The 22,853-nt window shown below is 33.7% G+C and overlaps 2 protein-coding genes and 1 pseudogene across 5 annotated transcripts; 2 read left to right on the top strand and 1 right to left on the bottom strand.

Moving 5' to 3' along the window:
- The first annotated feature begins 3,530 nt into the window (after nt 1-3,530).
- On the top strand, nt 3,531-6,969 carry LOC120195236. Of its 2 annotated transcripts, none has more exons than XM_039197304.1 (7): nt 3,531-3,916; nt 5,262-5,352; nt 5,474-5,631; nt 5,849-5,876; nt 6,338-6,446; nt 6,628-6,823; nt 6,855-6,969. In XM_039197304.1, the coding sequence occupies exons 1-6, from the start codon at nt 3,650-3,652 to the stop codon at nt 6,707-6,709; spliced, it is 735 nt and encodes a 244-aa protein (XP_039053235.1). In that variant the 5' UTR covers nt 3,531-3,649; the 3' UTR covers nt 6,710-6,823; nt 6,855-6,969. The 2 variants fall into 2 exon arrangements, with proteins under 2 accessions (XP_039053235.1, XP_039053234.1); XM_039197303.1 differs by having other exon boundaries at nt 3,565-3,916; nt 5,471-5,631.
- Nucleotides 6,970-8,044: 1,075 nt separating this feature from the next.
- Nucleotides 8,045-10,534, bottom strand: LOC120195237 (protein CutA, chloroplastic-like). Of its 3 annotated transcripts, none has more exons than XM_039197305.1 (6): nt 10,308-10,534; nt 10,111-10,214; nt 9,552-9,614; nt 9,005-9,036; nt 8,662-8,756; nt 8,045-8,398 (listed from the first exon to the last, which is right to left on the bottom strand). In XM_039197305.1, the coding sequence occupies exons 1-6, from the start codon at nt 10,493-10,495 to the stop codon at nt 8,317-8,319; spliced, it is 564 nt and encodes a 187-aa protein (XP_039053236.1). In that variant the 5' UTR covers nt 10,496-10,534; the 3' UTR covers nt 8,045-8,316. The 3 variants fall into 3 exon arrangements, with proteins under 3 accessions (XP_039053236.1, XP_039053238.1, XP_039053237.1); XM_039197307.1 differs by having other exon boundaries at nt 10,111-10,219; nt 10,308-10,432; XM_039197306.1 differs by lacking the exon at nt 9,552-9,614.
- Nucleotides 10,535-14,080: 3,546 nt separating this feature from the next.
- LOC120195235 lies at nt 14,081-15,141 on the top strand (annotated as a pseudogene).
- The last annotated feature ends 7,712 nt before the right edge of the window (nt 15,142-22,853 follow it).

Here is a 22,853-nt window from a genome sequence, read left to right as displayed (position 1 = left end):
TTTTGATTAGAAAAATCATCCCCAAATGGCTCCAAAACATCCCCAATGGTTATATACAACATCAAACACATTCCAAGCTATAAATACAAGCTAAATACACTTGAAGAAGTATGAGAACAACTATCCAAGCAATCAAACACAAGAGAAGAGTATTTCAATCTTATTTCATCTTTCTCTTGTAAATATTTTGTTCTTGTGAGCTCAATCTTGTAAACACCTACCTTAGAGAGGTTTTCTTGTTTACTTATTTTATCCTTTTGTAAAGGGGAAAGGTTCTAGCTTATCCCGTATAAAAGCTAAGGAAAGATTCTAGTTTAGCCGGGAAAAACTAGGGAGTTGTAAGGTTATCTCTTTGTCCTCAAAAGAAAGAACAAATTAGTGAATTTGTTGGAAAATCCTTGGTGAGGAGCTAAGGTAGTGGACGTAGACATTGGTTTAGAAAGTCGAACCACTCTAAATCGCTGCGCAATTTTCTATCTTTCAATCTCCTTACTCCCTAAACTCAAAAACCGTTCTGACTCCTCTTTGCAAACCGTTCCGGTTGTCGAATCGAGCTTTCAAAAATCCCAACACCCCGATAAATTATTCTTCAGGTATTTACTCATTACTTAAATATTTTCGGGTCAAGGGCCTTCTCAGATTTTACAAACGGAATATCATGAATTTTTCTGTACAAAGACAAGATCTTAACAATTAAATTCGTACTTAATCGAGTTAAGTACAAATTCTCAAGGTATTTTCTCATTCAGGGTCAACTCATACTATTTTATCTCTCAAGGGCATTTTCGTAATTTCTTAACCAGATAATTTCGATATTAGCTCTTAACGAAAATAATTATAATTTAAAGATCCTATGGTTAATTGCTTTCCCGAACATTCTCTGATCTTGAAATGATTCCTTAATAGATTTCTAGCATCTTGCTCAAACCCTCATGGGGTTAAAAACCAGTTATCCGTATTTTCTAAGCAAAACTAACATTTCTTATGCACATCAGTAATTTTTACCGGATCAAATTGTCTTTTCAGAGTTATTAACCAACTTCCAGAGACAATTCTTGTCATCTTACAATATAAGGATATTTTCGTAATTTTACCCAACCAGAGTATTCTCATAATTTCTCATATGAGTATCTTTAATATTTAACCTTTGTTGATATAACATATAAGTTACAAATCCAGGGTTGATTCCTTTATCACTAATCACAAAACTTGTAATTTAATTCTAACAATCTCTCAATCTCCTATATTAATCATCTGAACCATAATCAGTTGCCAAATTTCTACTGTGTTCGGATCGAGTGTAAGAATTCATTAACTACACAAATGAGTCCAACATTATCTTATTCATACATTTACCAATATTCATATGTTCAATAAAGCAAAAAGAGGTAGTAAAGTATTACCTCAATTTTTGTGCAATACTGATCGACCATTAAATTCCATTCGAACGCCCTTGATCTTGAAATCATCTTCCAATATTTCCTCTGATCGATATCAACAGAAATTACATAAAAAACGGAGCTTAATTCTGAAAAACGAATCGAATCGGATGATAAATTAGTCAAAAACATCTTACCGAGTTTGATTTTGGCGAAACGGACTTCGGATTCGGATTCAGGATGTCGAAAGCATAAAATATGACTTTTTGAAAATTTGGAATTTTAGGTCAAAATCAAAGTCAACGGGTTTGAATGGCAATTTCAAGGCCTTTGGGTTCGAATTTCGAAAAACAAACTGCAGAACCGGATTTGGAACGTCAAAAAATGTCATAATAGGGTATACTCGGTCAAAGTCAAAGGTCGTTTAATGCCGGTCAAAGTTCTGTTCAACTGTGGTCAGTGCCGATCAACGGTCAACAATCGACCATTTTACACAAATATTACCCTAACAGAAATTAATTACAAAATTAGCCACCTTCTGCAAATATTTACGAAATTATCCACTCTCGAGGGTGGCGCGTGGGGCGCGTGAACAGTGATACGGTGTCGGAAAATTCTCAAAAAAATTCCTAAAAATTATTTTAAGCGATTTTGAGGCACTTACAAAGCTCGGTTTACAATTTTGAACGGCGGAGAGCTCGATTCCGAAATGTTGAAAACTTTGACGGTCTCACCCCTCCACGCGCCGGCGATGACGGAGAAACAGAGAACACCGGTGGACTCGGAACGATGCAAGGAACACGATGGTGCGGGAGGTGTCGTAAACGGATAACCGGATCGTCGTGAATCGACGAAAAATCAACTGAAACCGAGTTATTACCGACGATACTTCCGACTGAAATTAACGACGAACGGCGACGATTCACGACAAAGGTTTGAGGGGTTTTGTTCCTCGATCGACAATGAACATGATGGTGGTTTCGGTTCGTCGATCGGAGGTCGGACGACGAATAGATCGAACTTGAAAGGACGGTTGTTGGAGAGGGAATCTGGGAAAAAAATTTGTTGAACCTGCGCACAGGGAATTTATAATTCAACATATAAAAAATGGTTAAATCATGAGTTTAGCCACTGAATTTCCTGTACTTATTAAAATGGTCTGCCAACTTTGAAATTTTACAATTTAATCCACCATTTCTTTCAAAATACCAATTAAATTCACCACTTTAAAAATTCCTAAACTTTAGCCCCTAAATTAAGGTGTTACAGGTTAAGTGATAAGCGGCTTGATATCGCTTAAGTAAGGCATCAAGTTCGACTCTTTATGTATGCATAAAATCTCTACTAGGAGATTCACCCACTAAATTGATCAGGACGAAGTCTTTGGATCCGGGAGTGTAACAAAACCCCCGACTATAGGGTAACACTTTATTAAGTTCCTCTACTATTAGAAGTTATAAAATGATCTTCCGACTATATACTATAAAGTGTTCCTTTGTTGGGTCATTCGACTATCAAAAGTTATAAAATGGTTACTTGGCGATTCATTATGTTCCAAACTCGTATTTTTCCATTTAAAATGATGATATTTTGAGCTAAATGTTAACTTACTGTCTATGATATGATAAAATCTGATACCATAATTTCAAACGATCATCACATCCAGTCATCATGTTAACTTTCAACTTAGACAATCGTCAATTTTTTAACAGAGAATGACGAGTCTGGAATATAATGAATAGTCGAGTGACCATTTTGTAACTTTTAATAGTCGAGGGACTCAATAAAATAATACTATATAATCGGATGATCATTTTGTAACTTTTAATAATCGATGAACTTAAGAAAACAATATCATATAGTCAAATACCATTTGTGTTCTTTACCAATTAGTTGGAACTAAAAACAAGTTTAATGTTAATATAAATTGACGAAACTGTAATTGCCCCGTGAGGTGGGGCACGCTACCCAAAACAGAACGGACCTCAAAATCCAGCGTGTAAGCCGTTCCAAACGCCACAGCTGGCACGGCGGCTACAACCTATACTCCTCTTCCCCGCTCCTCTCTTTCTCCACAAAAAATAACATTTACATTTTTTTTTCAACCAAAAAAAATTTCATGTTTTTCCTCTTAATCTCCGTCTATTTTACGAAGAAGATAAAATAAAATTCAATTACACTCCTTCCATTTCCTATTCCCTTAGGAGACGACAATTTAAAAAATTGATTGAATTTGAAATTTAAGGCTTAATTGTTTTAGGGTTGGCTATATGAGTTCTAGCAACGAATCCTTGGCGGTGGAAGGTTGGGAGATGAAGGGAAAATTTTTGGAAGAGAAGGATCAGGTTCGCGTTAAGAGGAAGACTTTGCAAGCCGTGCTGGAACAGTGCCAGAGAGCTCTCGAATTGCTTAATAAAGCCGAAGTTGGAGTTGACGATAACGATAATGACGGAGAAGATAGATATGATAAAGAAGATGTAGATCGTCGAGGGGAAGTCAGCGGTGGCGGACTTAAAAGTGACCAAGAAGCTGACGAGGTCTGTGTAATTCTTTTTGTTTGTTGTTTGTTTTCTAAGAGTTTTGATTCTGGAAATTCCAGGCGAGAATCTTACATATGCAGCTTTTTTAACTCGTAAGAACAAACTTCATTTTGGTGGATTTGTTTTGTCCATGTGAAGATTTAGTTTGTTTAATCTCATTCTATGCTTTGTTATGGAGAATTCGATGTCAGAAAACTATGAAAATTTTAATTCATAGAGGTTCAGCTACGTTATGTAGTTCATTAGGATTATGCATTTCATCCTTGAGTGATAGATAATTCGGATCTCGGTTGAGCTCAGACTGAATGAGGCATTTGGACTTATATTATAGCTAAATGGCAGTTCTCAGTCGGACAATTCTCTTGTTTTGATTCATCAATTGCGTATCTATGTCAACTGTCCGGTACTTTCTTTTGCTTCTGTATGCTTATAGGTAAAGTTTTGCTAGGAAATAAGTTACATATGCAGGTTTTGCTGTGATGACTTTCACTTTCGAGTTTTGGCTTGGTTGAGAAGTGTTTATGCTGTCATGAGGGATAAATTATTGTTGATTAAGAGCTAAATTGACTGGATTGCATTCTTTCTCTATCAAATTGAAAAAGCTTGCCAGAGGATAGAAAGATAAATTGGACGAATAGATTACAGTTTACACACTTCACCTTGTCAGATTTGTTATATGATGTCTTTCTTTGCTTAAGAGTCCGTTTGCCTCATAGCCTTTGTCTCATTGATGTCAACTCAATTGCCATGCTCCTTTCTTATGTTTTTGTTTCTGTCTTTGCATGCAATTATTTACTTCGAAAAGGGAAATAAATGAGAACGAAGCACCAAGAAGTTATTGAAACTTCTCATTCATAATATTCATAATATGAATTTGAATTTCGGTACAAAGATATAAGATTGGGAACTAATACAAGTGGATTTCTAATTGGATAAATGAAATTATAAAGCAGAGCCCGAAGTTTGTGATAAACTGGAACCTTCTTCTGTTCATCTAGAAGTTGAGTCTGATGGTTGGGGAATATGAAGAAATTTATTTATTCATCTGATGGTTGTATTCTTCTTTGGAGTGTTAAGTTTGTGTGTGTGTTTCGGTAGCTGTTCTGTCATTGTATTCCACTTTGCAGTCACCTGTTTACTAAATATTGGGATCAAAATAAATTCCCATATTACACTTTTATGCTTCTCTTTTCAATCTGCATCTTTTATGGAAAAAATCCACTTAAATATGGTCATTAGGAGATCTACTAAATTTGCAATAGTATATGAGATTGGAATTGCCTTTCATATCAAATATTTCCAAATTACTTTCAAAGTTTATGCACCTTTTGTATAAATGCAGTTATGCTATCTTCTCAAATCTAGAGTTCAATGCTCTGACTTCCTTGAAAAGCTAGAGTGTGCTCAGGTGGCTGTTCCAGAAGACATTGCCGGTATGCATCCAAAGACCCCTTTAATTTGTTAGCATATGCCATTTTCAATTGATTGCAAATGGTTTGAACATGCATCTTTGTTTTTCTGGATGCTAATGAAATTCTAATATGGACCCAGGAGATTGTAGTTCTTGGGACATGATCAACGAAAATGATCTTTGGGAAGATGAAGTTGTTGATTTAGATGGAGAAGATTATATTCTTGTTAGGCAGGAGGATATAGTAGAAGGTGTTGCTTGTTTTATGGCTGCATATTTGCTGTCCCTTAAACAGACTAAGGTATGTGAAATTCTTGCTCTTTTTCGGTGTTATTATTTTTCTATATTCTTTGTTGTCATTCACTTGTATTATACTTAAAGCCGGAAAATTTTGATGGTTTCATTTCAAAGCTCGTTTGGGGCCTTACTTTCTGGCAGCCCAAACAAAACTGTCTACATGCATTTTCATTAATTCACCGCTGGAGGCTAAAGTGTTTTATTGTTGTTTTCTTCCCCAGGATTTGACCCCCAATCAACTTCAGGAAGGTGAGTTTGTTTGTACTCGTGTGATATTCCACTCTAAAGAAATTCAGTGTAAAAGATTGAAGCAGAAGTTGAACCAGTCAGGCTTCCACTTTGATCAAAACTCCTCTTTTAAATATTTAAAAATAGTAATAAAATAAATATCAAATATAATTCGTAATTAATAAAAAAAATTGGCTTAATGACATGATCTTTACTATAGGTTAAAGGTTCAAATAATCAATTATAAACAAAATTTTGGAAACAAATACAAAATTGGGTTTCTTATTGGTTTTATGTCATCTTTTACCGGGTTGTTATTGATTAATCCAGTTGCAATCCCAGGTTAATATACTGTAGTAGGAAAAACAGGCTGCCATTTTTATATTTTTCATCTCAATTATCTTTTATTCCATAATTGATGCTATAAGTCCAGTCATTTGTCCGGCATAGGAATTCTGACATTCTTTACAATTCTCTTGTAGCACTGAGCAAGACCTTCTCTGTAAAAAAGAAAAAGGGAAAGCTTCGAAGAGCATGGGATGGAAGTAAAGTCATTTATAACGTTGCATCTTGGGGAGCAACTGCAGTTGGGTGAGTTATGGTTTTAATCTTGGCAAACAAGTGTCTCTCAGTTCCTCAATTTGCTTGTAGAAGTTCTCTAACGCAGCTTTTGCCTATAAACATGGGGCATCTTTGCTATTCTGTTATTTGGATTTCGTTTAATTTCTTTTGGCTGAAAAAATCCATTTGTTTTTTTGTTTGTTCTCAACAGGATATACCAAAACCCTTTACTTTACCAAGCAGCATCGAAAGCCTTCTGGACTTCTTGTAACGTACTTTCGAAACTTATCTGATATCTTTACATTACATGGACAACAAAGCATGGTGTGCTGGAAATCCGTGTAGTGTTTATGCTCTCATGCTGTCAAATTGCCAGCTTGTTGTTAACAAGAATACCATTCTTTTTCGTGCTGTGGATTCATTCCTTACACTTTTTAGATTTAATCATTGTATATATTGTTTTCTTTTATTGGAGAATTTCTGACTGCAATTAAAACTCATTGGCAATTTGGCATCATGCGATGGCTTAATCAGCCTTTTAATCTCAATAATTTTGCTGTTTGTGACCGGGATATGCTGATGCTTATTGGTAGAGTCTGAAATTTTAGTTTTTAGAATTTTATTTTGTTTTTCTAGAAAGATAACTCGTTTACGTTGTTGCCTACGTTGTAAGCTTTACCTATTATTAAAACATTAGAAGGGTTTAGCTTTAGGAAGTCTTTGTAAAACAATCAATCTCGTGTACAGAAACGTGGAGGCAACGTCTTCCTTGGCTTCTTTTTGTATTTCTTAGTTTCGGTGTTTCTCTTGTTCTGTTGAGCAAAGAAAGCATCTTTAATTCATTGACCAAACGTGGAAGATCAGATCAACCGGCCAATAATTAATGTCATTTTGATCGTTGTTTTGTGGAGTGTTTGTACTCCCTTGTTCGGGAGAACAAACGATTTAATCCATCCCCTCAATCGTTTTTTTTTAAATCATTCCAACTTATTATGATTTATAAAAATTGAACCGGTCGACTTAAATGGATATAATTGAGAAACGACTTAAATAGGACAGTTTGTCGACTGATTCACTTCACAATTTAAAAAACCCAAAACTCAGAAATAACCAACAAAATCGATCTCTGTTAGAACCGGTTAAATTAAGGGATCGATAAAATTTTTATTGTTTTCTCAACTGTAAGGGCCGTAGAAGTCATTAACCCTAATAATTTGGGGGGTGTTAAAGGAATTTTACAATGTAAAAAAGATTCTACAGGTCCTAGGCTGATAAATAGATAAGCTCCAACTCTTTAGCAATATTGAAGACTTGGAAGGTAGAGTGTCAACTCCCAGCATTGGTTGCTAAAACAACAAAAAAGTATGTGAGAATGAACTTGTAACTAAATAGGTGTTTGTGTTTCATCTAACAGGTCCATGTATATGATCCAACACGAATTGCCTCTTCTAGTTCAACCCCCAACTAAGCAGCTTGTCCTAGCATAATGACCAGTTGGCCAACAATCTATTCTCACACCAAACCGGTGACCTAAACCTAAAGCATGAGAAATACACAATGCAGAATAGTAGGACCTTTACACGATGAGCACCATTCGCATGCAATATAGTTCAGAAAGCAAGCAGAAATTGAGGGGATCAAATACTTACATTATTGAATACGAGTTGCCCCTGTATTTATCAAATAGAATTCCATGTCTTACATCCAAAGTCACTCACTCTAAAACGATTCTTCCTATCATAACTCGATTTTGACTTTTCATATTGTAAGCATGACATGCCAACTTTATTCTAGTGTGCTAGTGGCATCTATCCATGCAAACCATATGAGATTTGGCATCTTAAAGGAAAATACTACATAATGGTTTCAAGCGTTCCGGAAAATATCACGTCTGGGAAACTCAGTCCCTTGTACTGTTCTTGAGCCAGTTTAGATACCGCGGGCTGCCACCAGTGATGGGTAAGGCAATTACTTCTGGTACACTGAAAAAAAATAAAAAAAAGGCAAGTTCCACAAAATGATCAAGCATGCTTTGGCTTATTTAAAAGTGATGCTCTTTTATTAGCTTTAAAAGGGGTTAAAATAAAAGTGTAAAATAATGTACCGAAAAGAATAACAAACAAATTAATTATGTTCTTGTTAAAACAATCCTTAATCCATGCTTCAGTTGCAATTTCTAACTTTAAGTTCTAGACGGAACAATTTTTATATTGTTGAAAATATATAAAGCGGGTTTCGTGCTTACTCATATTCATGATTTGCCTTGACATGCTCTGTTAGAGCTTCAAGAAGGGATTGCCTTGTCTTGATTATGAGCAGTTCCTCAGGATCGGAGTTGATCTGCAGCCAAAGAGACACAATTAGGTTAAACAAGCCTAGACGTAATCTTATTACTTATGTGACTGTTTGTATATATGCATACAAACTTAGCCAGACAACAACCATCAGAAATGTCTAGATTGACCCCCTAAGCAAAAGCTTTGAGAATTAAAAGGATTTCTCTTCTAGATTCTCAAAATCTCATTTTTTTGGGCAAAATCTTAAGCCTTAATATTTTAAGAGAATAAGTTCAACAAAAGAAAGTCCACCTTTCCCTCCCATTCATATACTGATTCAATACCTGCATCCACAAAACAACCATGATTGAAGAAAAATCACTATAAACTGGAAACAAACTGTCCCTAATGAAATTAAAAAGAAAAGATAGGGAACATTTCAAAAAGCAAGTTGAGCAGCGAAAGACCAACTCAATTCAGTTCAAGGGATCTTATAAAACAGAATACAAGAGTTATTACTGTAAAGCAAAACATTCAAACTACAAGATCACTTATGTACGAATTGCTATATTGAAATTGAATAAACTAGAGAAACGACTTATTCCAAATATCTTTTCAAGATATTGAGAGGCACACATTCACTTCGTAAAACGGATATCAACTAGCTGATCGATGATTTCAATATTTAGTTTTAAACATGCCAACTTTTTTCTTTTGATAAGGTTAAACATGCAAACTTGATAGGCAATCTATAGACTAACACACACATAATGTACAATAGCACAATCACAAAACAGTACATTCCCATATCTGAAATAGAATGCATTATGGCACAAACTAAAAGAATTATAAACTTAACCTGGTACTATATTTACACATGCTGCAAGTTTCTCTTTGACAATGCTTCCAGCTAACTTCTTACCTGCGTATGGATCATACATTACTTTTAGAAAGCTACTTTCAAGTTTCAACTACTATAAATATCCAATACATGGAAATGAATTATTCAGCAAAGTAAGCAGAAACCTTAATATCAAGAAGAGAAAAGGTAATGAAATTCAACATTGCCATAGGTAGAACGATACAAGTGAATCAACAAACTTAATACTTGTATTACACTCTTGGTTCTGAAATGGCATTTTCTAAAGTCTAATCCTTTTCAACACTGAAAAGTAAGATTAGGGTTTAGGCGTTTAGCTTAATTGGTTTAGGCAATTATCCTTAAAAGATGTCATCAAGTAGATCGAAGTTCGAATCAGTGTATCTGCAAATGGCAAAGCATTCTCAATTAAATCTTTATATTCCCAAATACTGAAATTACTAAATATGATTTCTTTCACCAGACCCATATTCAATTTAACCACAAAATTCACGTTAAACAATCAACCCTTTCAACACCCAGAAAAAAAAAGGAAAACCTGCTTCTCTGTTGGGAACTGTAACATAAACGACGATGCTTGGAACAGAGTCGCTATTCGCTTCCATTTTCACAGCGTGGACGGTCTTATCTGCTGATTGGGCACTAAACTTGGATTTAAAACAAGAATCCCAACATAAATTAGAGCTAAAACCCAAAGAAAATCAGCATTAAAAATAATCACCGAGTAACCGCTACCTTAAGAGGGGAAGAGAGGGGAGAGACTGAGCGCTGCCTGTTTTGAGATAAAAGGGAGAGGGAAGAGGTGGGCAGAGATTGGAAAATCCCACACTGATGACGAAAAACACACCGACCAGCTGCAAACGGCGCCGTATTGTGGAGGGTGAAACCAGCGCTGGAGCTCTGCAGCTGAGAATGGAAGCCATTTTTTGTTGGGGTCTGTGTTTTATATTTGGCGTCACCAGGAGAAGCCCATTACTAGGAGTTCACAGTAGCGACATGATATACATATTCCCACCCGAAACGTGGCAGTATTGGATTTTAATAAAATATATAACATTATACCTAAATTAAAATTTTATAAAATTGTAAATTGAGATTTTAATTTAATTAAAAATTTTAAAGTTATCATATTATTATTAATGTAATATCATTTCACATTTACATTATATAAGAATATGTATATATTTTTAAAAATATATAATTAAGATTAAATTACATATGTACAATTGAAAGAAAATAAAAAATTATATATATAGGTTATTTCATCAAATCAAAGTTAATGTATTTTAACCAGAGTTATATGTAGTTTTATTATTTGATCCTTATTAAAATTATACATGCAAACTTTAATTTTGTATAATTATATTTATAACTTAATTGTTAATTCTTTTTAAAATATTAAAATTATTATTAACAAATTATTATTTTAAATTTATGTATTACATAAGTAAATAATTATATATATTCACGTTTCGTCAGTTGAAAAGTTTAATTTAATATTGATAAAAGAGTATGTGAGATCTTCGTATTTTTTGAAAAAAAAAATTATTGTGGCTCCTGTCATTTTTTCAACCAATATGACCGTTAAACTTAGAAAACAAACTCATATGGTCCTTTGAGCAACAATTTCCGTCATTGACCATTTAAGGTTTTGATGTGTCTCTTCACGGTGTTAACATGTTAATCCACGATAACGGATGATGTGGTTGATGATGTGACAGATGGACTAAATTGATCTTTCTGATCGAATTTGAAGGTCAAATTGATTTTTTCTAAAAGTTCATTGGTTTATTTATCATTTAAAAAAACAAATTTAAAATTTAACTATACAAATATATAAAAAAATTAAATATATAAATACTAAAAATAAAAAATTGAATTACTAATTTTTTTAAAACATATATATTAATTAGAGTGATTGAAAATGTTATTGTTAAATGATTTATTCAATTTAGAGACAAAATCTAATTTGAATTTTATTTTATTTATCAATATGATTATATTGTTATTTTCGTACATGTCAATTTTAATGTGAGTTTTATTTTTTTTTCATTTTATAGAGACAAATTTTCTAGTTCTTTAAAAATGAAAAATGACAAAAGGGTATGTGAGACATTCGTCATGTTATATTCACTAAAATATTGTTAATTATATAACTATTTTTCTAATATTTTTAATGATACATTTTATGTCAATTTATACATAAATTTTAATTCTATAATTTTTAAATTTTAGAAGACTTTATAATATTAATTTAATTTTATACAAATTTAGTGAAATCTAATTAGAAATACATTTAGAAGTTAAGATAATTAGAGGTAAATATATAAAATAAAATTTGAATAAAATGAACGAGTTAAAGTTTATATAAATAAAATCTATGTTAAATTTGAGATAAAAACAAATCATATATTTTTAATCTTTAGTAATTTAATTTATATTTTTATATTTAATTTTTGAACATTTTTATTATAAATTAGAAATATTTTTTATTTTTTTAAAGATTAAATAAGCACATGAACTTTTAGGGAGAAAATTCAATTTGACCTTTGAACTTGACCAAAAAAATTAATTTAATCTATCTGTCACATCATCAACCACTCAATTGTCACGTGAGCACCTTGAAGGTCAACGACGGAAATCGTTGGTTAAAATATCACATTGAATCTGTTTTTTAAGTTTTTTTCAAAATGTACAAGGATCTCACGTACCATTTTATCTTTAATATTTAAAATAATAGTATTGTATTGATCAAATTACATAGGATAAAAGTGCGTCCTATCAATTATACGCTACAAATAAGAAACGTTTTTCTTCAACGTGACATAAATAAATAATTGGAGATAATTACTAGTATTTAGTAATCAATCTTTACTAATATTTAAATAAATAATTTTGTGTGCTTCTTTTTTAAAATTTGTTTTTTGTTGGCCAATACTAAGTAGACACGATAATACATTAATTCTATGCAACACTACAGAGAGAAAAGGAACAAAGTAACACGTTGGAAGAAAACGATAGCTCCATAAGACACAGAAAAATGGCCAAATTGAACCATATGTGAGATTTGAAACAACAAGGGCCTTGGTTATCAATACTGTTGTAATCTAAGCCATTCAAGCCTGTATAACCTATTATATATATTGTTAATAATTTGTAAAAAAATACAATATCAATATATAATTAGGATACATGCAATAGATGATATTTAATATGCTTTAGTTTTATTTACCTCTGCAGATGAAAGAAACAAATAATTAACTATAACCGTAGAGATAAAAAATAATACAAAATATATGATAATACACACACATACATTTATATATATATGTCGACTGGCTACATCATGTCTTATAACTTAAAATATCGTATCTTTGTTCTTCAGTTTTGTTTTTTATTGATTAATAGAATGGTTTTAGTGAAAAAAATATAATGTATGTGATGTTAAAAATAACAGATTTGTTGGCAATTGCAGGCTTGTATTACAAAGAAAAGTTATAGCTGGCTATTTACTGGGAAATAGGAACAGCATGCGGTGGTGGCTAAGTGTTTCTGTTGATGTGTTTCAAAAAGTTATCTCCTTGAACTTGTATTGCAGAGTGATTCTGTAATTTTGCAAAATCTAGAACATTTTCAGTTTTTGGTAATCTTATCATTCTCTATCTTTCATGGGATCCACTTTTTTCGTTGTTGTCCCATGGTATGCCCGTCGGATTAGTTGAATAGCTTCAACCCCATCTCTGAAATTTCAAATGCAAGTGCTGCGCTTTTGGTAGGCAGATTAGTAGTATCTCATTCCAGATTTTAGATTTTGGTGGCATATTAGTAGTAGTTTTATTTCCTTTTGTTAACGTAGTAGGGGGGTTTCGAATACATCGTTGTCGGGAAGATCCTTGTTTTTTTTTTGTTGCCATATTGAAGGTTTGGGACGTAGTTATGGTGTGCCAAGCAGGGAGCCGAACACGATTCCGGGCATTGAAGTATGAAAATGGAATTGCGGGGAGTGCAATCATTGTAGTTAGAGTTATAGCATGCTTTCAACCTCTTCAGGATTGCCAGGTTTGTTTACCTTCTTTTAACTTCTCCTTCCCTCTGATACTGTTCCTACAAGCCTTTATGATAGAATTAGATACCCGTTTGCAGTTATGCTTGATGATGTTGAATTCCATTGGTTTATATATCTTTTCGTAGTACATGTGATACCTTGTTCTTTTGCTTCTTGTTATTGATGATTGAATATGAGAGAGTTTGTGCAAAGCCTTGACTGGATTTCCTTTCCTGGGGCTATTTTTTGTTTGCCAGGCTGAACATTTTCCGCATTCAAGTTAAGTTGGAGTTTTACTTTTTCCCCCCGTTGTGTTTGAGAGAGACTGCGAAGAAACTGATATTTCTACTGCTACAGCATTCAACTTCTGGTAAGTATTAAAGAGTTCTTTGTTTTTTGAATATCTATTGGAACATTGTTTTCGAGTTGACTGGTTGTTTTCCTAGGTGATTGCTTTGGTTGGATGGGAGAAGGCTGTGGATATCGGTTCGGCGGCAATTTGATTGGCAGTCACACAACTTGAATTCTTTGGCTGCTCCACATCCTTTGGGGCAGCAAAGAACCAATACTGAATTCATGAACTTCGGCACCAATATGGTCTCAACCACTAGGACTTTTCTGGTTTATGCAAATACCGAATTACCTCAGTTTAGGGTTGGCCAAGATGACAAAAATCGTGGCCGGTTTTACTGTTTACCCCACTTCCGTCAGGTCTTTGTGCCTGGTTCAAACTCTTCCTTGAATGTACAACTCCCGGTAAACCCTAGTGAAAGTCAAACGGAAAACATTACCCCCAAGGTAGGGTCTGAGTGTGCTCAGAAGAGATTCCTTGTTTTTGATCAATCTGGTGGTCGAACAGTGGTTTTTAGTTATGTGTTTGGAACTCCTATCGAAATTCCGACTTCTTTGGGTTCAAAGATCCCTTCTGCTTGTAACTTTAGCTGGAATGATCCTATAGCTAAAGTAAAATCGAATGTTCAGTCTGGACCGATATCAGTAGATGCATTTGATGACAATTGTCCTGATGTGAAAAGTGAAATGCATGAGGACACTGAAGAACTCAACGCGATGCTTTATTCAGATGATAGTGATGATACTGATGATGATGAAGAAGTTGCGAGCGAAGACCATTCTCCTAGTGCGATGATGGCTCACTATGAGCAACTTGTGGGAGGCACTGAAGATTTCGTTAGAACTACTGGACTAACGAAAAAACGAAAACTGCTTGGTGAAAGTAATGATTATGTCCCATTGCCTATGGACCCTGCTGTTTCAGCTAATCCTAAAAGTTCAGAGTACGAGGATGATGCCGATTCCAGCTGTGCCAATGGCCGGAAACCTGCATCTTATGATGTGTACTCATCCTCAGGGAGAAAGAAAATAAGAAAGGATAAAATTTGTGACACTGTAAGTGTTTTACGAAGCATAATTCTAGATGGAGAGGGCAAGGATGCCATTTTGGTTCTTGAAGAAGCTATTGATTACCTGGAGTCCTTGAAACTCAGCCAAAATTTTGGGATTTAATACTGCATGAGTTGCTGCTATTATTTTAGTCATTATTAATGTGTTGAATAAATGAAGTGTGAGGGTTGTCTTCCAATAAAGGAGCTGAAATTGTGGAGCAGAGTGGAGAATGAGCTTGAAACCCTCCTTTTCGGTGTGTGTTTTCTTCAATGATTCGAGGCGGAAACCGTAACTTCGGCCTGAATTCTCTTTTGTTTTACAGAGGAAGCAGCAATAGTTCTGGAGGGATCATCACAAGGGAGACCAGTGCATGCCCTGCTCTTGTTAATCATTATGATATTGCTGTATTGTATCGACGTGCGAGTTCCATTTCTCTTGCCGTAGAAAATTGATCGAGCAAACAAGGTTCCACCCATTTTATCGTGCAGAAATGTGCCGGAAGTCCCTAGTGTCTCCGATCAGCTCGTGCTTTACGAATCTGTGATGCCTTTTTTAATGCTTTATGAATCTTTGTTCAACTGTGTGATTGTAGTGCCTTTTAAAAAAAGTCTCTATTTCTGAAAAAGCAAGCTTTGATTACCTCTCGCCAGTTATATTTTTTTTAAAGAAAGATGTAAAGAATATATATATATTTTTAAATGACGATTGCTTTTAAAAACAAGAGAGATACAACCCGTGTTCTTGTCAATGAACAATGTAATCGATTGGAGTCCTTTGATGCAATGTCGAAAGAAATTATCTCTTTCTATTCTAATCTGATTGGAACAACTGACAACATGGTGAAAGAAATTGATCCTAACCTTCTAAAAGAATTACTCAATTACTCATTGCCTTCTGAAGATTCAGCAAGCCTTGTTAAAGAAATTACTAGAGAAGGAATTCAGAAAGCTATTTTTTGCCAAGGCAATGATAAAGCTCCAGGTCCCGACAGTTTCACTCCCTACTTCTTCAAGAACTCATGGAATATAGTGGGTGAGGATGTTGTTGCTGCAGTTAAATTTTTCTTTCTTAATGCTACAATCCATCCTGCTTTTAACTCTACTATTATTGCTCTTGTTCCAAAAATACCATACCCGAGTGCTGTTAAAGACTACCAGTCGATCTCTTGTTGTTATGTAATTTACAAGATCATTACTAAAATCATTATTAGAAGATTGACTAATTTCCTCCATGAGATTATTACTTTGAATCAAACGGCTTTTATCAGAGGAAGGAGCATTATTGATAATACCCTTCTTGCTCAGGAGATGGTAAAAGGCTATGGAAGAAAATCTATCTCCCCGAGATGCGCTTTGAAAATTGATCTTCATAAAGCTTTTGACTCCATTCATTGGGGATTCATCTTACAAATTCTTAAAGCTCTCCAACTTCCTCATGCTTTCATTGCTTGGATCGAAGGTTGTTTCACATGAGCAAGGTTCTTCATTTCTTTTAATGGGACCTTAATTGGCTACTTTAAAGGTGCTAGAGGCCTAAGGCAGGGGTACCCTCTCTCCCCTTATCTTTATGTTCTTGCAATGAATATTTTATCTCGAATGTTTAATTTATCTGCCGAAAGAGGAATGTTTGGTTTTCATCCTAAATGCAGGAAAATTGGTCTTACTCATCTATCTTTTGCTGATGATTTAATGATATTTTGCAAAGGTAATATTGAATCTGTTGTTGGTGTTCTCACTATTCTTGATCATTTCTACGAAATCTCTGGGCTTAAATTGAATCTTTCCAAATGTGAGATTTTTGTTGCGGGGATTCCACAAAGAACCATTGAGGATTTAAAACTGATTACTGGTTTCATATCGGAAGTCTTCCTGTCCGTTACCTTGGAATTCCTCTAGTCACTCGTAAGCTTATCGAAAAGGATTGTCAAGCTTTAATTGATAACATCAAGCTCAAGCTTCATCACTGGACTGGGAGAAATCTCAGTTATGCAGGCATATTAGAGCTCATTAGATCAGTCTTAGCAACTGTTGGTGCAGACAACTTGTTCTGCCAGCTTCAACTCTTAAAAAGGTGAAACAGATCTGCTCAAGATACTTCTGGAAAGGAGCACATAAATCTACCGCTGGTGCTCGTGTGAGATGGGATATTATTTGTCTCTCCTAATCAGAAGGTGGTCTCGGACTGAAGAACATTAAAACTTGGAATAGAGCTTGTAACACCCTTAACCCATATCCGACCCGAATATGAGTCCGAGGTGTCACATTAACTTTTCAAACTTTGACACTTAAAGAAAACAGAGAAATTTCAAACTTTCATTAAAACCAAATACCTTAATTTACATAAAAGAGACTACAAAATACTAAATCGATCAGAGCATTCGTAACAGACACTTTTCTTATATGCCAACAATATACACGACAAAAGACATACTTTATCCGTTACTTCTGATCTGATCTTCTAGTAGTGATGCTGTTCTTACCACCCTATTTCCGCTCTTCCTGATTCTTGGTACCTACGTGTAAATCACTTACACACTAAGTCATAGACCTAGTGAGACATATAAATATAATAATAATGCATTTCGTATGAATATGAACATGCAATCTATCAATTCAATCATGCCATATACAATTCAATGTAAACAATAATAATATGGTAACATATAACTATAACAATGCAATTACCTTTGATAACCTTTTATAGGTCCATGTACATTTTTTAGAACTCAAGGTATTCGAGTACATTGAGGTTGTGCACTATGCTGTCACCATAGTTTGTATGGGTCCCACTAGGGGCTATGAAATTTGTCCCGAAGGACCTATGTACTGTATTTATCCCGAAAGACCACTCCTTAAGAGCCATATACATATTCCAGTGGATTAAATCTATCTCAAAAGACCCTGTAAATATTCCAAAGGATATATATATGTCCCGAAGGACCACGTAGAACCCTCGACTCTTGGCAAGCCAACTATACCTATAGCTCTCATATCGTATACCATGGGCATTTTTCTTATATTTCATATGTTCATGTATTCATGTATTCATGTAATTTCTCTTGTGATCATATAACTCATATCACTTACCATGTCACATGTGCATTTGAATCTATTCACATATATCATTTATCAAATCATATGAACATATATACTTTATGCATGTATCATAATAATTATCATGTATGCATGTTCATAACTATTGTGCTATGAAAATCAACATAGGAATTAGACTTATCACAAGTCTTATTCCATTGTACCATACTTATAATATGTACTCACCTTAGCCTTGCTTTGACTCGATTCTAATCCTTTAATTGTTTCAGAACGAGATTACGTTCTAAATCTACATAGTAATACATTGATGCATATCAGTATACTAATTAATATATTCTAAACTATCACCCCTTATGCTAAAAAGAAAGCTATTTTTATCTTTTAATGAAGGTATGCATCGATGCACTACACCATGTATCGATACATCCCTTGACGGGTGCATCGATGCACTATCTATGCATCGGTGCATAAATCCCATTCGATGTTTGTATTTTAAGCAGGTGCATCGATGCACTACTTATGCATTGATGCACTCCTTATGCATTGATGCACTCCTTATGCATCGATGCACTAATTGCATTCGATATTTATTTATTTGAGAGTGCATCGATACACATTGAATGTGCATCGATACACACAGCCCATAAATTGTATTTTAAGCCCGAAAATCATTAATTCTTCTTTTTTAAACCCTATCATGTCATTAAACCCAATCATCATTACTTAAACCAACTTATATCCATGAAAATCATCTTTAAACTCAAAATCCTATCCCTCATATGTAATTCAAGAATCATACTCAATTCCAATATGTTATAAATACAATTCTAACACTTCATATTCCTTAATTAGCATGATGACAAGTCAAATTTAACTTCAAATTCAACTTATCAACTCTTTTCCATAAATTCATTTTAAAACCCATTTTCTTTAATCTCTTATAACTTCTTCATCTTTTGATTATAAGACAACTTAAGCTTTCCTTAAGCTTAGTTATCATTTAATGATCAAAACCTAACCTTTAATTTATCAAATAACCAACTAATCAGAAAACTCACCTTTGCTCTAGCTTGGTTCATGATGGAGAGAAAAGAGAAGGATGAAGAGAACTCTGGAAACTTTGTTTCCTCTCCCCCTCATTTCTCACGTGTATATATCTCATCCTTATCATCTTTTAATTTATTTATTGGTCAAATGACCATTTTTCCCTTCAATTCACTTAATAATTACTAACAATCCTTCTAGATATATCATTAAACTATTCAATCATCATACTTTAATCACCAAATTCTGAAGTTTTACAATTTAGTCACTAACCCGTATTTTGGGATGTTATAGAGCTTGTCTCGTTAGTCTAATTCGGAAAATATTAGCGGGAGATTGATCACTGTGGGTTGCATGGCTTAAGGCCTACGTTTTTAAGGAGCAGGATTTTTGGCACTTCCGAGCTGCTGCAAATGTAAGTTGGAGTATCAGCAGAATCTTAAAATCAAGGGCTGAAGCTCTTCCAATTCTTTCAGCCGGTTCGCCGCATGTTAAGGAAATTTGGGACTTGATTCGATTCAAAGGGCAGAATGTTTCATGCCACAAACTTATTTGGTTCCCATTGCATATTCCAAAGTTTAGTTTGATAGCTTGGATGGCTTTACTAAACAAATTGCCTACTAGAGACCGACTTCTTCGAATGGGAATTAGCACTGACGATCTTTGTGTTAATTGGAGCAACTCACACGAGACAAGGGACCATCTCTTCTCGCAATATTCTCTAGTAGTGGAACTCTGGTATTCAATCTTGAACCTTAATGGGATGAAGACCACTTACTTGTCATGGGAAGAAATGGTTTCAAAGGCAAGTTCATCATGGAAATGGAGGTCTCTACTTACTACCATTTTGTAAATTTCTCGGACTGCTTTTATTTACTCTCTGTGGTAGGAAAGAAATCAGAGAATATTTCAAGAACGGCATAGAATGATCGATTGCTTGCTCAAAGAAGTTAAAGACGTTGTTGGAATCCGTCTTAGGGGAACTAATATTAATAGACCTAGATAGTACTAACTAAATGCTTTGTAATGTTTGGGGTATAGTCTAACCAATCATTTTGTAGGCTATTTATTTTGATTCTTTCGTTGTAGATTGGTGGATTGGTTGTAACTAAACCTTGATTTAGGTAATAAAATCAGAATTATCCAAAAAAAAGTGACTGGCTTGGGTGACTCGAGCAGGGTGAGCGCAGGGACTCAACCAGTGAAGTTATTATTTCATTTTGGGAATATTTTATTTTTCAAATTAGTCCTTTTTGCATGAAGGTTTGTTATTTTCACCTTTTAACTTTAAATTTTCTTTCAGTTTAATCCTCAGCATGTCTAATTGTTTATTTATTTAAATTTTTAGGATTGTATTTATTATTATTATTATTATTATCATCATCATTATCATTATTATTTTTTGCTGCCATTTATTTTAAAAACACGCCTCATAAAAGTATTTTTTTCCTGTTTTAAGAATTTTGAAGATAATAATATTTTGCTACGATAATTAAAGGTGTAGTGTCCAAAATTATTGGATTGTGACTTTTTTTATTTATGTGTCATACTTAACCTAAAATAAGCTATGATAATTCTGTTATTGACATATATATTTTCAAAAAAAAAAACTTAAAAATAATTTTCACAATGGTTACATGTCAACAATTCGTTTATGAATATTTTGAACATTCATGTATTTATTTATTTATTTGGTTCAATTTTTTCTGGGTTATTTTTTTAACTCATATCGTAGTTCATACTTCATATACTTTGTTATAATTTAATTTTAACTATGAAATTTTATATTTAAAATTATAATATACTTAGAATATATTCTAGTCTAATTAATTTGATCACCGGAAGTGATTTATCAGTTAATTTGTTTTTCCTCCATTGACTCCTTGCCCAAAACCACGAAACCCAAACCCTTTCTCTCGTCTTCTCTTTTTCCTATACTGCATATTTATTTATTTACATTTGTGTGAGAATTTGATTCTCTTTTACCTTAAATTGACTCAGGTTATGGTTCATTCTTTTTATTCTTTTGAGAAGTCGAATTTTATTATTGTAGACACAAATTTTCTTAAAAGATAGAACTAGCAAGAGTTCCTCTCCTAAGAGGATTCTTCCACCACCATATCTTTTAAAACAACAACCACAGCAACAAACGTGCAACAACCGAGCAAGGAGTCTAGTTGCATTAGGATTCTATTATTAGTTAGTTTTTTTCTACTATAAATACATGTAATACTCCCCATTTGTAACACATGATATACGAAATAAACAACAGAAAATACTAGCAAATCGGAGCAAAAAACGTGATTCTCGAAGAGGAAAATAAGTAGAAAAGGTAAAAGCTTGTACCTTTATCGCTTTAAGTCTTTGCATGTATGTTTTTCCATTATTTTTGCTCGAGTCAAAACCCAATAAATCATTTTTGGCCGATGATTATTTGGATTTTCGAAAAATAGAGAAGAAAAGCTTAAAGTTAAAACATTCATTTCGCTCCCTAATGCGCAATATCAACGTTAATTGTCTTTCAAATTTAGTCCCAATTTTAACTTTTCTTTTATAATAGTCATTTGTTGTTACATGCATATTTTTTATTATTCTTATATATATATATATAGATATATATATATATATATTATCTTCATTTGGCTATTTTTTTTATATTTTTTATATTCTATCGTTATTTATTATATATATTTTATGTATTTTATTTATATTTTTTTATTTGTTTTTGTGCCTCTTTATTTTATTTTATTTATCCTGCTTACATCTTCTTTATCTGTTTTATTTTCTCTACTTTATTGCATTCATTTTTATTTCACCTTCTTTATTTAATTCATTTTTACTACATTTTTATCTAACATGTTTCTTGACTTCCTAAAGGATACACTTTTAAAACTATAAAGGGTAAGTATTTGGGATCGTTATTTTACCTTTCAAGTTAAACTTTCAATTTTCTTAATTAAAGACAATTGGAAATTACATAGTACCGAAAGGGCAGTTCAAGGGTGATAACTCTTCCTTGACTGTAACCGACTCCCGAATCCGACACATCTTTGGTACGACGAAGATCATGTAAGAAATAAGGTATCCGATCAACCCATTTTTCATAAAATAAATTATCGGTGGCGACTCCCAACCCAATTATTTCAAGTCGAAGCCAAATTCGGGGCCCAACCGAAAAACGGTTACGATAGCTTGGCGACTCCGCTGGGGACAGGTAAGTGAGTCAGGCTAAGGTAATTTACAATTGTCTTTTTAACGAAAAGGGTAAGTTTAAATTTTAAGGTAACATTTCGATCCTTTTTTACTTACTTTTAATTATATTTTCGGGTAAATAGTTGTACTAATCGTTTTCTCGTGATTTCAGCCTTCAAATCTTTTTCATTTAAGACTCTATACCCGATCTCCAAACCCTGTCTTAAGTGGGGGTAAAAACGACGCCTTCGTGTGAATTTATTCACCATGTGGGCATAAGGGAATGTGTCCTCTAGAGTTTAACTTAGTCCACACAAGCCTGTGATGAGTTTAGGACTAAGGGGCTAGCAAGCCCAAGGGGGCACCAGCAAGGAGAACTCGGGTACCGTTTTTAAAACCTAAACCGGGAAACCATGGAGAATTAGAGCATACCCCAAAACCACATTGCAAAACCTAGGATATTTTTACCTTAATCATTTTTTTTGTGTTTTTTTCTTTCGTTATTTTTTAATTTTTTTATATTACTAATCCTTTTGCCTTTGT

This window comes from Hibiscus syriacus, unplaced genomic scaffold (genome assembly GCF_006381635.1).
Source record: "Hibiscus syriacus cultivar Baekdansim isolate YM2019G1 unplaced genomic scaffold, ASM638163v2 tig00117010_pilon, whole genome shotgun sequence".
Lineage (NCBI taxonomy): Eukaryota > Viridiplantae > Streptophyta > Magnoliopsida > Malvales > Malvaceae > Hibiscus > Hibiscus syriacus.
Note: the sequence above shows the minus strand (reverse complement) of the source record. Positions and strands in the feature narration are given on the sequence as shown.